The 15,311-nt window shown below is 44.8% G+C and overlaps 1 protein-coding gene across 2 annotated transcripts; it reads right to left on the minus strand.

The window, feature by feature from the left end:
* Positions 1–1,934: 1,934 nt before the first annotated feature.
* On the minus strand, positions 1,935–15,259 carry FAM200A (family with sequence similarity 200 member A). Of its 2 annotated transcripts, none has more exons than XM_030796937.1 (2): positions 15,172–15,259; positions 1,935–4,153 (listed from the first exon to the last, which is right to left on the minus strand). In XM_030796937.1, the coding sequence occupies exon 2, from the start codon at positions 4,052–4,054 to the stop codon at positions 2,333–2,335; it is 1,722 nt and encodes a 573-aa protein (XP_030652797.1). In that variant the 5' UTR covers positions 4,055–4,153; positions 15,172–15,259; the 3' UTR covers positions 1,935–2,332. The 2 variants fall into 2 exon arrangements, with proteins under 2 accessions (XP_030652797.1, XP_030652798.1); XM_030796938.1 differs by having other exon boundaries at positions 2,262–4,123; positions 15,172–15,235.
* Positions 15,260–15,311: the final 52 nt, after the last annotated feature.

Raw genomic sequence — 15,311 nt, forward strand, 5'->3', positions numbered from 1 at the left:
TATTTATTTATTTTGAGGAGTCTCGCTGTGTTGCCAGGCTGGAGTGCAGTGGTGCGATCTCCACTCACTGCAACCTCCGCCTCCCAGGTTCAAGCGATTCTCCTGCCTCAGCCTCCCAAGTAGCTGAGATTATAGGCATGCGCCACCACACCCGGCTAACTTTTTTGTATTTTTAGTAGAGACAGGGTTTCACCATGTTAGCCAGGATGGTCTCGATCTCTTGGCCTCATGATCTGCCCGCCTTGGCCTCCCAAAGTGCTGGGATTACGGGCGTGAGCTACCGTGCCTGGCCTTTTTTTTTTTTTGAGACGGAGTCTCATTCTGTTGCCAGGCTGGAGTGCAGTGGCACAATCTCTGCTCACTGCAACCTCTCCCTCTCAGGTTCAAGCGATTCTCCTGCCTCAGCCTCCTGAGTAGCTGAGATTGCAGGCACCCAGCACCACACCCAGCTAATTTTTGTACTTTTTTTTTTAGTAGAGATGGGGTTTCACCATGTTGGCCAGGCTGGTCTCAAACTGCTGACCTCAAGTGATCCACCTGCCTCGGCCTCCCAAAGTGCTGGGATTACAGGTGGGAGCCACTGCACCTGGCCTCTTGTATCCTTTTTGAGAACAGGGGAAGTCACAGAAATATCCCGATAGATGGCCTAAACATCTCATTAGCTAAATTATAACACATGCCCATCTAAAAAAACCCAGCAAGACTGGCATTAAGACTCACTTCCGGTGGTGCATGGTGGCTCATGCCTGTAATCTCAGCACTTTGGGAGGCCAAGGTGGGTGGATCACCTAAGGTCAGGAGTTTGAGACCAGCCTGACCAAAATGGTGAAACCCTGTCTCTACTAAAAATACAAAAAATTAGCCAGGTGTGGTGGTGGGTGCCTGTAATCCCAGCTACTCGGGAGGCTGAGACAGGAGAATCCCTTGAATCTGGGAGGCAGATGTTGTAGTGAGCCGAGGTTGCACCATTGCACTCCAGCCTGGGCAACAAGAGCGAAACTCTGTCTCAAAAAACAAAACAAAACAAAACAAAAAGACTCATTTCCTGGAATTAGAACAAAAAAGGAAAAGCACATAGACAGGGAGTAGCAGAACGTCAACAAGGCTCTGATGGAAAAGAGGAAGCATGGTGATGGCGGTGGACAGGGGAACAGATTTGAGTATAAAAATAAGTGTTAAAAGCACTATTTAGGCTGGGCCCAGTGGCTCATGCCTGTAATCCCAGCACTTTGGGAGGCTGAGGTGGGTGGATCATCTGAGGTCAGGAGTTCGAGACTAGCCTAGCTAACATGGTGAAACCCCGTTTCTACTAAAAATACAAAAAAAATTAGCTGGGCATGGTGGCACGTGCCTGTAATCTCAGCTACTTGGGAGGCTGAGGCATAAGAATTGCTTGAACCTGGGAGGTGGAGGTTGCAGCAAGCCGAGATGGCGCTGTTGCACTCCAGCTTGGGCAATAAGAGCAAAACTCTGTCTCAGAAAAAAAAAAAAAAAGCAGTATTAAAAAAAAATTTTTTTTTCAAGACAGGGTCTTGCTCTGTTGCTCAGGCTAGAGTGCAGTGGCACGATCACAGCTCACTGTAGCCTCGACCTACTGGGCTCAAATGATCCTCCCACCTCAGCCTCCCGAGTAGCTGGTATTACAGGTGCACACCACCAAGCCTGGCTAAATTTTTGTACTTTTTGTAGAGACGAGATTTTAATGTGTTGCCCAGGCTGGTCTCAAAACTCCTGGGCACAAGCAATCCACCCACCTTGGCCTCCCAAAGTGCTGGGATTACAGGTGTGAGCCACTGTGCTGGCCTCTTAGTTTTCAAAATTCTTGACTGTAATTCACAGAAGGACATATATTTCATATAATCACCTTGTATACATACACACATTCATGTAACTGAGTTTCATGAAACATACTATGTAGAGAAATAAAATCCTAGTTAATTGCAAATATAATTTTATTAACATTTAAATACATCGTACTGCAAAATCCCTTTAAAAGTACAGATACAATTTTTTTTTTCTTTTTTTGAGATGAAGTCTCACTCTGCTGCCCAGGCTGGAATGCAGCGGGATTATCCCAGCTCACTGCAATCTCTGCCTTCCTGGTTTAAGAGATTCTCCTGCCTCAGACACCCAAGTAACTGGGACTGCAGGCATGTGCCACCACACCTGGCTAAGTTTTCTATTTTTAGTAGAGATGAGGTTTCACCATGTTGGCCAGGCTGGTCTCGAACTCCTGATCTCAAGTGATCTGCCCACCTCGGTCTCCCAGTGCTGGGATTACAGGCATGAGCCACCACACCTGGCTAAACACAGAATTTTGTAAAGATTTTATTTAATGTGATGGGTGTGCTTGTCTGTTCATAAGTTCCTTCCAGTCAGGAACACACGAAGATAATGCTACCCGCATATCTGGTGCACTATTGAGCCTATTTCTTTTCTTTGTTTTTAATCGTGTCAAGATTGAAAATCCTAGTTCACACAAATACGTAGTTGTGAATGGTAGTAACAGTAATATACTCTTCCTACTTAGCAGTGGAAAGTCATCTTTAATCTTAATCCAAAATGCTGATAAACTTAATGTCTTATAATAATTCTTTAGTATGAATGATGAACTGAGCTGCAATAATTCATTCTCTTCTTCAGGCTCCAAGTTTAACTCAATTATTGATTCTGGGTTTTGAAAAGCAAATGGATCTTTCATCCAAATATTTTCCTTTAATGATTCAAATTTCTCTTCTGGAAAGTAATAATTAAAAGTTTGAGACAAAGAAGTGAGATGCAACAGTATCTCTAATTTTATTTCTTTTAAGCAGTCTTCGTTAATAATGTTCTCTTCGATGTGTTGCAATAACGTTGGAAACATATAGTAGCTAGGGCGGTTACTTTTAAGTCTTGCTTGCCACAATAATAATGTCTTTTGGAATCCTAGAATATGTTCAAGATACTGAAATATATCATTGTTTTTCCCCTGCATTTTCAGGCTTAATTCATTAAGAATGCCAAAAATATCACTTAAATATGCCAATTTTGTTACCCAAATGTCGTCTTCAAAAATATTTGCCAAATGAGCTTGCTTTTCAATGAGAAAAATGTAAATCTCATTCCTAAGTTCATATACTCTGCTCAATACTTTTCCTTGAGAAAGCCAACGAACTTCTGTATGAAACAATAAGTGGGTGTGGTTCACTCCAATCTCTGAACAAAATATTTCGAGAAGTCGGCTATTTAGTGAGCTTCCTTTAATAAAATTAACAATTTTCACTGCATTTTTCAATACATCCATTAGACTTGGTGAAATTTCTTTGGATACCAAAGCTTCTCGATGAATAAAACAGTGATTCCAAAGAGCATTGTTGTGGGTTGCTTCTAACAATTTTTCAGTAAGTCTGCTGTGTTTTCCGGTCATATTTGCTGTTCCATCACTTGAAATTCCTTTACAATGTTTCCAGTTTAATTTATACTGACCAACAAGGCAGTTTTCTAATTCAGTAAATAAATCTAATCCAGTTATATGTGAATTTAAATTTAAACAACATAAGAGATCCTCTACAAAATCATCTTGCCACACATATCTGACATAAACCAAGAGTGTGGGACAACTTGCAATATCAGTGCTCTCATCAAGTTGGATTGCAAAGTCTATACCGGACTGCAGCCGTGTAATAAGCATTGCTTCCAAATGTTTTGCAATCGTACAGATTCGACGAGATATTGTATTATCACTAAGAGGTATAGTTCTTAGTTTATCAGCTGATTTGTCATCAAAAATTGTCCGTACCATGTCCATACATGCTGGAAGGATAATTTTTTCAGCTGCTGTGTGAGCCATTTTCTCTTTTGCCACTCTATATGCAACTAAATACGATGATAATAAGGCTCTCTCATTCATAGTTGTAGAATGACTGAGAACTTGTGGCGATGACTCTACTTTGTTTCTTTGCTTTTGAAAATGGTCTTCTTCATCTTCCTCCTCCACCTTCACTATCACGATGCCTTCCATCTCCTGGGTACTCCCTGGAGACAAATCTGTAGTATCTCTTGATTCAGGAGTCATTATTCAGGTTCCAGGAACTGGCTCACTTGATCCAAATAGGGTCTGTTTTGCAGGGCTGTCCTTTGTGACCTAGGTTTTATGAGATCAGGTTTTGCTATCCTGCAGGGTAGAAAAATGTAACGGCAGTATTAAAAAGCAACATGGTATTGCTGGGCTAACAACTCATACAAAACAATTCACTAAATCTAGTGGTGTGACATGGTAAATAATGAATAACTATCATTCATGTTGGCTGTGTGTCAGGAAGATTTGGTGTACTATATACACCACTCATTTAATACCCAGGGAAACCTAATGAGGTTCACATAATTACTATTCTTATATTACAGATGAAAAATAAAAATTCAGAAAGATTAAATGTGTCTAACAACCCACAGTAAGTATAGAACCAGCACTCAAATCCATGTCTGAAGCGAGTGTCCTTAATATGCTGCTACACTGCCAACTCTAAAAAGTGATCTCGTCATTCTTTTTTTTTCTTTGGAGATGGAATTTCGCTCTTGTTGCCCAGGCTGGAGTGCAAGGGCATGATCTTGGCTTACTGCAACCTCCACTTCCCAGGTTCAAGTGATTCTCCTGCCTCTGCCTCCCAAGTAGCTGGAATTACAGGCCATGTGCCACCACGCCTGGCTAATTTTGTATTTTTAGTAGAAATGGGGTTTCTCCATGTTGGTCACGGTTGGTCTCAAACTCCCGACCTCAGATGATCCGCCCGCCTCAGCCTCCCAAAGTACTGGGATTACAGGCATGAGCCACTGTGCCTGGCCAATCTAGTCACTCTTAAAAATGATCATCAAGGCCGGGCACGGTGGCTCAGGCCTGTAATCCCAGCACTTTGGGAGGCCGAGGCAGGCGGATCACAAGGTCAGGAGATCAAGACCATCCTGGCTAACATAGTGAAACCCTGTCTCTACTAAAAATACAAAAAAATTAGCTGGGCATGGTGGTGGACGCCTGTAGTCCCAGCTACTCGGGAGGCTGAAGCAGGAGAATGGCGTGAACCCGGGAGGCAGACTTTGCAGTGAGCCGAGATTGGGCCACTGCACTCCAGCCTGGGTGACTGAGCAAGACTCTGTCTCAAAAAAAAAAAAAAAAAAAAGAACATCAAGTAGGGTACACAAGATGATCCACTGGGGCACTGGGGCATAGGGAAAAAAAATTAGAACTTGTATTTCTTAAAAATAAGAAATTAAGCTGTATAATTATTCAGTATTACGAATACTGAAACGTTCATGTTACATAGATCCATGAATTATTCTGGAGGGAGAATGAGATTTCTACAACACACAGGATTGACAAAACACCCTCATTTGTTTGCTTTTAGTACACTGCAATATTTCACCATTCATGTGAACTTAGTGGATTTAAAGATATTACCTGACTTAGGAAACAACAGGTGCTGGAGAGGATGTGGAGAAATAGGAACACTTTTACATTGTTGGTGGGACTGTAAACTAGTTCAACCATTGTGGAAGACAGTGTGGCGATTCCTCAAAGATCTAGAACTAGAAATACCATTTGACCCAGCCATCCTATTACTGGGTATATACCCAAAGGATTATAAATCATGCTGCTATAAAGACACATGCACACGTATGTTTACTGCGGCACTATTCACAATAGCAAAGACTTGGAACCAACCCAAATGTCCATCAATGATAGACTGGATTAAGAAAATGTGGCACATATACACCATGGAATACTATGCAGCCATAAAAAAGGATGAGTTCATGTCCTTCGTAGGGACATGGATGAAGTTGGAAACCATCATTCTGAGCAAACTATCGCAAGGACAGAAAACCAAACACTGCATGTTCTCACTCATAGGTGGGAATTGAACAATGAGAACACTTGGATACAAGGTGGGGAACATCACACACTGGGGCCTGTCGTGGGGTGGGGGAAGCAGGGAGGGATAGCATTAGGAGATATACCTAATGTAAATGACGAGTTAATGGGTGCAGCACACCAACATGGCACATGTATACGTATGTAACTAACCTGCACATTGTGCACATGTACCCTAGAACTTAAAGTATAATAAAAATAAATAAATAAAAAAAATAAAAACAACTTAAAAAAGGTTATTACCTGACTTTACTAAATGAACCCCATCTTTTTTTTTTTTTTGAGATGGAGTCTAGCTCTGTGGCCCAGGCTGGACTGCAGTGGCCCGATCTCGGCTCACTGCAACCTCTGCCTCCAGGGTTCAAGTGATTCTTCTGCCTCGGCCTCCCGAGTAGCTGGGATTACAGGCGCCCAACACCATGCCCAGCTAATTTTTGTATTTTTAATAGAGACGGGGTTTCACTGTGTTGGCCAGGCTGGTCTCACACTCCTGACCTCGTGATCCACCCACCTTGGCCTCCCAAAGTGCTGGTATTACAAGCGTGAGCTACTGCGCCTGGCCAACGAACCCCACCTTTTCTTTGGTACTGTGTCACTTAGCCTCTCTCAATAATGCAAGTAACTTTCTGTATGTTGGTGGCACAACTGGAAATGAATGTGGGGCAGTAGGTTTTGCTTAGCTGAATGTTAAATTCAGTCTATCGGCAGATTCCAAAATTGGAAGAGACCTTGAGATAATCTATTTTACTTTACTTAGGACACATTTGAGACTTTGTGGGTCTATGTGTTTCATCCAAGAACGTCAATGGCAGAACTGGTGCCAGTCCCCAGTGGTCCGCTGCACCGTCCACAAATTCCCTTCTCTCCTTTATCCCTCGATGTCAAGCATAGATACCTCCCACAACTGAACCCCCCCCCCCACCATGTCCGAAATTGCTCATTTAAAACCCTTCCTGGCAGGGCGTGGTGGCTCACCCCTGTAATCCCAGCACTTTGGGAGGCTGAGGCGGGCGGATCACCTGAGGTCAGGAGTTCATTTTCCCAGCCTAGCCAACATGGCGAAACCCTGTCTCTCCTAACAGTACAAAAATTAGCCGGGCATGGTGGCAGGTGCCTGTAATTCCAGCTACTCAGGAAGCTGAGGCAGGAGAATTGCTTGAACCCGGGCGCTGGCGGTTGCAGTGAGCCGAGATCGCGCCACTGCACTCCAGCCTGGGCGACAGAGCAAGACTGTCTCAAAAACAAAAAAACCAACCAAACAAAAAAATCCCTTCCTAAAGTCTTGAAAGGGTGAAGTGTAAATGAGCTTTTCCTATTACATCCAAATCACTTCTTTATTCAGTAGGCTTCAAACATTCTCTTTTTTTTTTTGTTTTTGAGACACAGTCTCACTCTCTTACTTTGTCTCCCAGGCTGGAGTGCAGTGACGCGATCTCGGCTCACTGCAACCTCCGCCTCCCGGGTTCAAGCGATTCCCCTGCCTCAGCATCCCAAGTAGCTGGGATTACAGGCGTGTGCCGCCACGTCTAATTTTCTGTATTTCTAGTAGAGCCAGAATTTCTCTAGGTTGGCAAGGCTGATCTCAGAACTCCTGGCCTCAAGCGATTCGCCTGCCTTGGTTTCCCAAAGTGCTGGGATTACAGGCGTGAGCCACTGCGCTCGGCCTTCACTCTAATCACCACCATAACGGTGATGGGTTTGAGGGTGAACATATTATCCGCGGACACTGGCTTAACAAGCCCATCCGAATAAAACAAATTATAAGGCCAACGGCACTTGGTATCGTGTAAGATCGCCAGAATTTTACAACTCGGGGTACCCAGGAAACCAGAAAAGCCCCCACCACAAGAAAAACCAGTGGGGACAACTGGGGAGCACAGATATCTGACTGGGGTCATTTTGTCCGCGCGTCTTTGGGGTAAAACACCAGGACTGGAGGTCCAGAAGGGACACGCAGACCGCCTCTCTCCAGTCCCAGGAGTGTCTCCAATCCGGAAACCAAAACTTCGTTCCCTTCCCACCTGTATCCAGGGACACCTCTGCTGGGGGACACGGACCCGCTTCCACTCCGTCCGGGGCGGTCGTGGCGAGGGGATTGCAGGACACAGCCGTGCACGTCCAACTCTGTCCCCGCCTGGAGAAGTCTGAGGTGCTGGGATAGAAGGGGTTGTGACTTTCGGGACCAGGAGCACTGGACTCACATCCAGGTCCCCTGGCCGTCAGAGCCCAAGGAAAGCGTTACAAAAACCGGAAGTGCGTCACACCCGCCTTCGGAAGCTGCGCTCCGCCTCTCTAGGATCGCGGGAGGATGCATCTCTGTATAGGGCTCTAATCTCGGGTTTGGGGATCTTGTTCCTCAGCTTGTCCGCTCCAAGGAGGTGCACAGGGCGGGGGAAAAGGGATGAATTTCCCTTTATACCGCCCTGCTCAGATACTTATATGTTCCTTCTATTTTTCTTGATGACAATAATTTTAATAGTTACAATAAAAATAGTGATTGTGTGTCTGTGGCAGAGGAGCTGAAAGAAACGAACGTGGAGACAGGAAGATCAAGAATAAATGGTTTCACAAAACGAAGAGATTGTCTGTTGAGACACTGAATATGTATGTATTGCCAGTTGAATGGGCAGTATTTTCAAATACTTGATCTATAGGCAACAGACGTTCTTTGCAACACTAGATAGTTACAAAATTCTGAGTTTGCCTTATGTTTCCAGGGAGTTTTCAGATTAACAACGGTGAAATAAGTTGAATTTGAGGCGTTTTTGCTGTCCAAGTGTTATTGTAATAATTAGGGCTTCTATGATTAGATCAAGAATAACTTCACCTTTTATAAAATAGTAACTGAGACCTTGAATGGCTGTGGCATGACTCTAAAGTTCTGGGCTCTAAAGTTCTGTGATACAGCCCAACAAGAGAAAAGCTTACAAAAGGAACTGCTACCTGCTACAGAGCCTGTGATTACGTGGTATCCCAAATTACCTTCTAGGCCCTGACTAATGCTCCATTCCTTATGGGGTTTGATCTTGCTTGTGGTTGCCATTTTCTACTTACCCATGAGTCTTCTCAATAATCCACTTGAGTGCATCTTTGCTCTCTCTCTCTCTCTCTCTCTCTCTATATATATATATTTTTTTTTCTCCTACGGCACCATCAAGTCCAATATTTGCTCCTTTATCACTGGCTGGCTCTCTAACGTACAGTCCTCCTTGATGACATCATAGTCTCAGAACTTATTCCTCCAGATACATCCTCATATTTCCTTCCAGTGTTCCAAGTCATCGCTAAGAGCCATTACATTGCTACGTACTGTATTTTTCTTCTTTGTCTAAAACAGTCTCTCCTCCCCACCCCTGTCCCCATTCGTACACTGAAGTGCCTAAAGGGTCTAGGGAGGCAGATTACTGGATGCTGCTGACTGGGTATATGATTTTGTATTTATGTTGTGTGTGGCAGGAATTGTGGGCATCTCTGTAACGACTCCTTTCTTTGCCTACAGACCTACTGGCACAAGAAACTCAAAGTGGCCTGGTGGTATTCTGTTTTCAGTTCAGTGGAACAATTTAATGTCTACTAGAGGAAATGTTCTTCCTGGAAATGAGGATCATAACCTAGCTGGCTTCAGATTTCGGAGCGAGGAGGCACAAATTCTACAGATGAGTGGCTGGGTGTGATAGTAATAGAGGCTACTCCTGTATGCACGTAGTCCTACTGGAGACACAATACTATACATCCATTTTGGCCCAATGCATTTCAGTGCATATACCGTATCCTGAAGAACTGCTCCCAACTTTACAAGGCATTACATCTTAGTCGGCAATTTAGCTCAGTCTTCAACAGGCCATTCCAAAATCCTATCTGGCTAGCTGCTTCTGGATGATGAGTATGCACCATGAATTTTGTACCTTCAAGTTCACTGTCACACCTCCTTGGCTATTAATGGGTTCCTTAGTTTCAGGTATGTCAATGGATAAGGCACCCTGTAAGCTCTCAGATGGTGGTGCTGCTGGAGACAAAGTAGTTGGGGAAGACAAGCTCATTTAGAGCATATATCAATTCTGGTAAGAACAAATTGATGCCCATTCCAAGGTAAAAGGGATCTGATGCACTCAACCTGGTGGTAGCTGGTATCTCCAAGACTCAGTGTTGGTCTCTAATGCTGGCAGGCTGGACACTCCACCATGGTGAGAGTTACATCAGCCTTGGTAAGAGGTAGCCCATATTGGCCGGGCGCGGTGGCTCACACCTGTAATCCCAGCACTTTGGGAGGCCGAGGTGGGTGGATCACAAGTTCAGGAGTTCGAGACCAGCCTGAGCAACATGGTGAAACCCCGTCTCAACTAAAAATACAAAAATTACCCGGGCTCGGTGGTGTGCACTTGTAGTCCCAGCTACTCGGGAGGCTGAGGCAGGAGAATTGCTTGAACCTGGGAGGTGGAGGCTGCAGTGAGCCAAGATCACACCACTGCACTCCAGACTGGGCAACAGGGCGAGACTCCGTCTCAAAAAAAAGAAAAATAAGAGGTAGCCCATATTGTTGGGACCAAGCACAGCCTCTATCCCTGCTACCATGGTCTTTGTTCATAAGCCTATTGCATAAACAATAAGATGGTCCCTAACCAACAAGCCAAGCCATTCATCACTGCCCAGGAGTCAATGCATATCCGTACCTTAGGCTACCTCCTCCAAAATACGGCATGGGTGACCAAATGTACCATTGCTCACTGAGATAATTTTTCTTCACCAGTATGCTTCAGGGCAACGCGAATGGGGCTGTAATGAACAGTCTGTTTCTGGAAGATGCCGACATGCCGAACTGACCCAATCCCCAATCTGTGCAGAGGCCAAGGCTCTTCTGTCTCCATCAGTTAGTTGTAGGGAACTTCTATAAGGCCATAGGTGTAAGTTTATGGGAGAGGTGGCAGTAGAGCAGAGGTAAGTGACCTGGGAGTTTGGAAACGTGGGTTTGGTTTTGTTTTTTGCCTTAGAAGGCATGACCTTGCTCCAGAATCTTAGGTATTTGTGCTGTGACTCTTTTATTATGGGTTGAATTGTATGTACCTCCACCTCATCCCCAATTAATACGTTGAAGTTCTAGCCCCTAATACCTCAGAATGTGATGTTATTTGGCAATAGGAGCGTTGCAGATGTAATTACTTAAGATGAGGTCATAGTGGATTAGGGTGGGTCCCTCATCTAATGACTGGTATCCTTATAAAAAAGGGAAGTTTGGACATAGCACACAGGGAGAATGCCAAATGAAGATGAGGGTAAAGACTGGGAAAATGCTTCTTATGACGCCAAGGAATGCAAAATATATCCAGCAAATCCCCAGAAACTAGGAGAGAGGCATGGACAGATTCCTTCTCACAGCCTCAATAGGAACCACACCTTAATTTCTGACTTCTAGCTTCCAGACTGTGAACCAACAGATTTCTGTTGTTTAAGCCACCCAGTTTGTGGTACTTTGTTATGGGAGCCCTAGCACACGAATTCACACTCTTATTGGGGTTTGCCAGCGACTCCATACAGCACCTGTATCCATCAAGGATATTTCTGGAACCACTGAATTTGCAAGTAAGCTTGCACTGTTGCTTGGATTTACTATAGAGCTCTCTCGCCCCAATAAAAAGTAGAAGCTGGCCGGGCATGGTGGCTCATGCCTGTAATCCCAGCACTTTGGGAGGCCGAGGTGGGTGGATTGCTTGAGGTCAGGAGTTCAAGATCAGCCTGGCTAACATGGTGAAACCCCTCCTCTACTAAAATACAAAAATGCTGGGCGTGGTGGCGGGCTCCTGTAATCCCAGCTACTAGGGAGGCTGAGGCAGGAGAATTGTTGAATCTAGAAAGCAGAGGTTGCAGTAAGCTGAGATCATGGCACTGTACTCTAGGCTGGGCTACAGAGTAAGATTCCGTGTCAAAATAAATAAATAAACAAATAAAAAGTGGAAGCCTTTTAGGTCACCTAACACATGTGTTGGAACAGTTTTCTCACGTGTAGAATACACTACCTCCCAAATCCAAAGGGGCCCACCAGACCTGTACCAATTGTTTTGGGATTAGAGGGTGCAAGGTGGAACAACTTTCTTTTACCTTTGGGTGATGTCCCCAAACCACTGGACCCCACCAAAACTTCATCCATTTGATAAGTGCCCATATCTTCAGGTTTCTGTACTGCCTTAGTAAGAAGTCTTACTAGGATATCTACGACCCTTGTTGTGGGCGGCAAGCCACCCAGGCGCCGAGGCAAGAGACCGAGGACATGAGCTGTTTCAGTATAATAAAATATAAAACAAGAATAGTTATACCAGATATAGATCTTAGATATGATTATATATCAATATCAATAATCATTAGTTGGTAGTAATTACTCTTTATTCCAATATTATAATAATCCTCGCTCTATAATCATAACCTAAGAAAAACCAGGCCATACAGAGATAGGAGCTGAGGGGACATAGTGAGGAGTGACCAGAAGACAAGAGTGCGAGCCTTCTGTTACGCCCAGACAGGGCCACCAGAGGGCTCCTTGGTCTAGCAGTGACGCCAGCGTCTGCGAAGACGCCCGCTGTCAGGCGGACCATGGTCTAGCGGTAGTGAAAAGTGTCAAGGAACAACACCCGCTACTTAGCAGACCGGGAAAGGGAGTCTCCTTTTCCCCGGGGGAGTTTAGAGAAGACTCTGCTCCTCCACCTCTCGTGGAGGGCCTGACATCAGTCAGGCTTGCCCGCAGTTATCCGGAGGCCTAACCGTCTCCCTGTGATGCTGTGCTTCAGTGGTCACGCTCCTAGTCTGCCTTCATGTTCCATCCTGTACACCTGGCTCTGCCTTCTAGATAGCAGTAGTAAATTAGTGAAAGTACTAAAAGTCTCTGATATGTAGAAATAATGGCGTAAGCAGTCTTTCTGTTTGTCTTCTCTCTCTCTCTGCCTCAGCTGCCAGGCAGGGAAGGGCCCCCTGTCCAGTGGACACGTGACCCACGTGACCTTACCTATCATTGGAGAAGACTCACATTCTTTACCCTGCCCCTTTTGCTTTGTATACAATAAATAACAGCAAAGCCAGACATTCGAGGCCACTACTGGTCTCCGCACATTGGTGGTAGTGGTCCCCCGGGCCCAGCTGCCTTTTCTTTTATCTCTTTGTCTTGTGTCTTTATTTCTACACTCTCTCGTCGCCACACACAGGGAGAGACCCATCGACCCTGTGGGGCTGGTCCTTACACTTGTCACACCACTTGGTACTATTAGCATTTGTCATCAATATGTGGACCGTCATGATGGCTGGGTAAAGTTCCTGCGGACTACGCTGTGACAGAGAACAGGTCCCTGGATCCCACCCTCTTCCTGTATGAGCCACAACTTTGACTCAGGGGACCTGCTGAGTCTGCACAATTGGTCTCCTTTGCATTACTGTCACTGTTATAAACAGATCCTCTGCCTAATTTTCAGCTTAGCTAGATGCAGAATTACCTTAGTAATTTATTAAAAATCAGCTATTGTATGTATCTAGATCTATTTCTGGACTTTTTTTTCTTTAAGAAATTCACCCTCATATTTCTGGACTTTCTGTTCTGCTGTACTGATCTATTTGTCTATCTTTATGCTGATACCATATCGTCTTGATTACTATAGCTTTAGGAAAAAAATCTTAAAAGTGTACAAGTATTCCAATTTTATTCTTTTTCAAAATTGTTTTGGCAATTCTAAATCCTTAGCATTTCTATATAAACTTTAGAATCAGTTTGTTAATTTGCACTAAAAAAGCAAAATAGGCTAGGTGTGGTGGCTCACGCCTGTAATCCCAGCACTTTGGGAGGCCAAGACGGGCGGATCACCTGAGGTCAAGAGTTTGAGACCAGCCTGGCCAACATGGTGAAACCCCATCTCTACTAAAAATACAAAAATTACCTAGGTGTGGTGGTGCCCACCTGTAATCCCAGCTACTCTGGAGGCTGAGGCAAGGAAATCGCTTGAACCTGGGAGCGGAAGGTTGCAGTGAGCTGAAATCACCACTGCACTCCAGCCTGGGTGACAGAGCAAGACTCTCTCAACAACAACAAAAAGACAAAAAAGAAAAAAGGTAACAACTTTTTGAGTTGTTTCCACCTCTGTCATCTGGCAAACTGTTAAAAGAAAATTTTGTTCAAAAGCAGAATAGCAGCTGCTGTTTCTTAACACTCCTTGTTATGTTTCGATGAGTATTGGTGGGAAGTGGCCTCTTTAAGTGGGTGCCTTTTGTGGTCCTCTCACTGGAGCCAATTGCCTGAGTCAGCTAAAACTTGGATGCAATGTGCCTCACTGCCATAGCTCACTCACCTCTGCTGCTGAAATGGTTTCTCATCACTTTGCTAATAGGTACAACCTGTGAAGGGTTCTAAGGTGGGGAAATGGCAACTCAGGAAAGAACTCCAAACCTTTAGCTCTCCTAGGATGTTAAAATAGCCGTTATGAAGAGGAGGAAGTACTGTGTCATCTATTGTCCTGGGGACCTGTGAATAGGAACAATAGACAGACATCACCAGAGGGTGTATTTCTGTTCAACACAAGGAAAAGTTTCTAACTGGAGCTGTCCAGCATGAAATGGACTAAGCAGTGCATTTTCTTTCTCCAATCCTGACTCCACTGTGACGGCTACTGCAGACTAGAGAGATTGTGTCCTAGTATGAATTTAGGTTGGATCAATGATACTTAGGGGGAAAGAGAGGAAAGGAATATCAGAATCTCCAAGAAACTGATACATTTTGAAAAAATATATAAAATGCCACACTTCAGGTTTTCTTGTATTTAACTTGAAACGTCAAGTAACATTAAAGAATAGCATTTGATTTGCTTCAACAAAGTAGTAATAGCTGAAGTTCCTTCCAAATCACTTTTTGATTCTCTAAGAGGCTTGCCTATGCCTTGCAGATCTAGCTCCACCCACAAGACATATTCTGTAAGGATCCAGGATCAGCAAGGGGTCACAATGTCCTAAGGGTTTCTGTCCCGGCGCTCTGCCTGTCCCGCCCGTGCACCATGCTTTTGCCTATCCCTGTTTCTGCATAGATTTTAGTCTTCCCACCAGGGACGCAACTGTCAGTTTCCTCCGTCTCTCTCGGCTCCATTCCAATCTGCTCATCTCCCCTTCCGTCCCCACTTTCCCCAAGGACCTACCGAGATTTCGATCCCACAACTTTGTGGGTCCCATCTCACCCAGGCCCCGCAATCCTCGCCTTCTACGAGTCAGCGTTGTAGTACACTCTGAGCAGGCACCCCTGTGCTACTCACGGAAGCGGGACCAGTAGGTCGGCCATTCCTCTTCACCCAACGACAGGCACCCACTGGGTCGGGCCGCCTCCTTGCAGGGAGTCTAAAGGATGGGCTGGTGTCAGGGAGGGGCCTTGGGGGCGCTTTCCCAACATTGGTCG

Source organism: Nomascus leucogenys, chromosome 17 (assembly GCF_006542625.1).
Source record: "Nomascus leucogenys isolate Asia chromosome 17, Asia_NLE_v1, whole genome shotgun sequence".
Lineage (NCBI taxonomy): Eukaryota > Metazoa > Chordata > Mammalia > Primates > Hylobatidae > Nomascus > Nomascus leucogenys.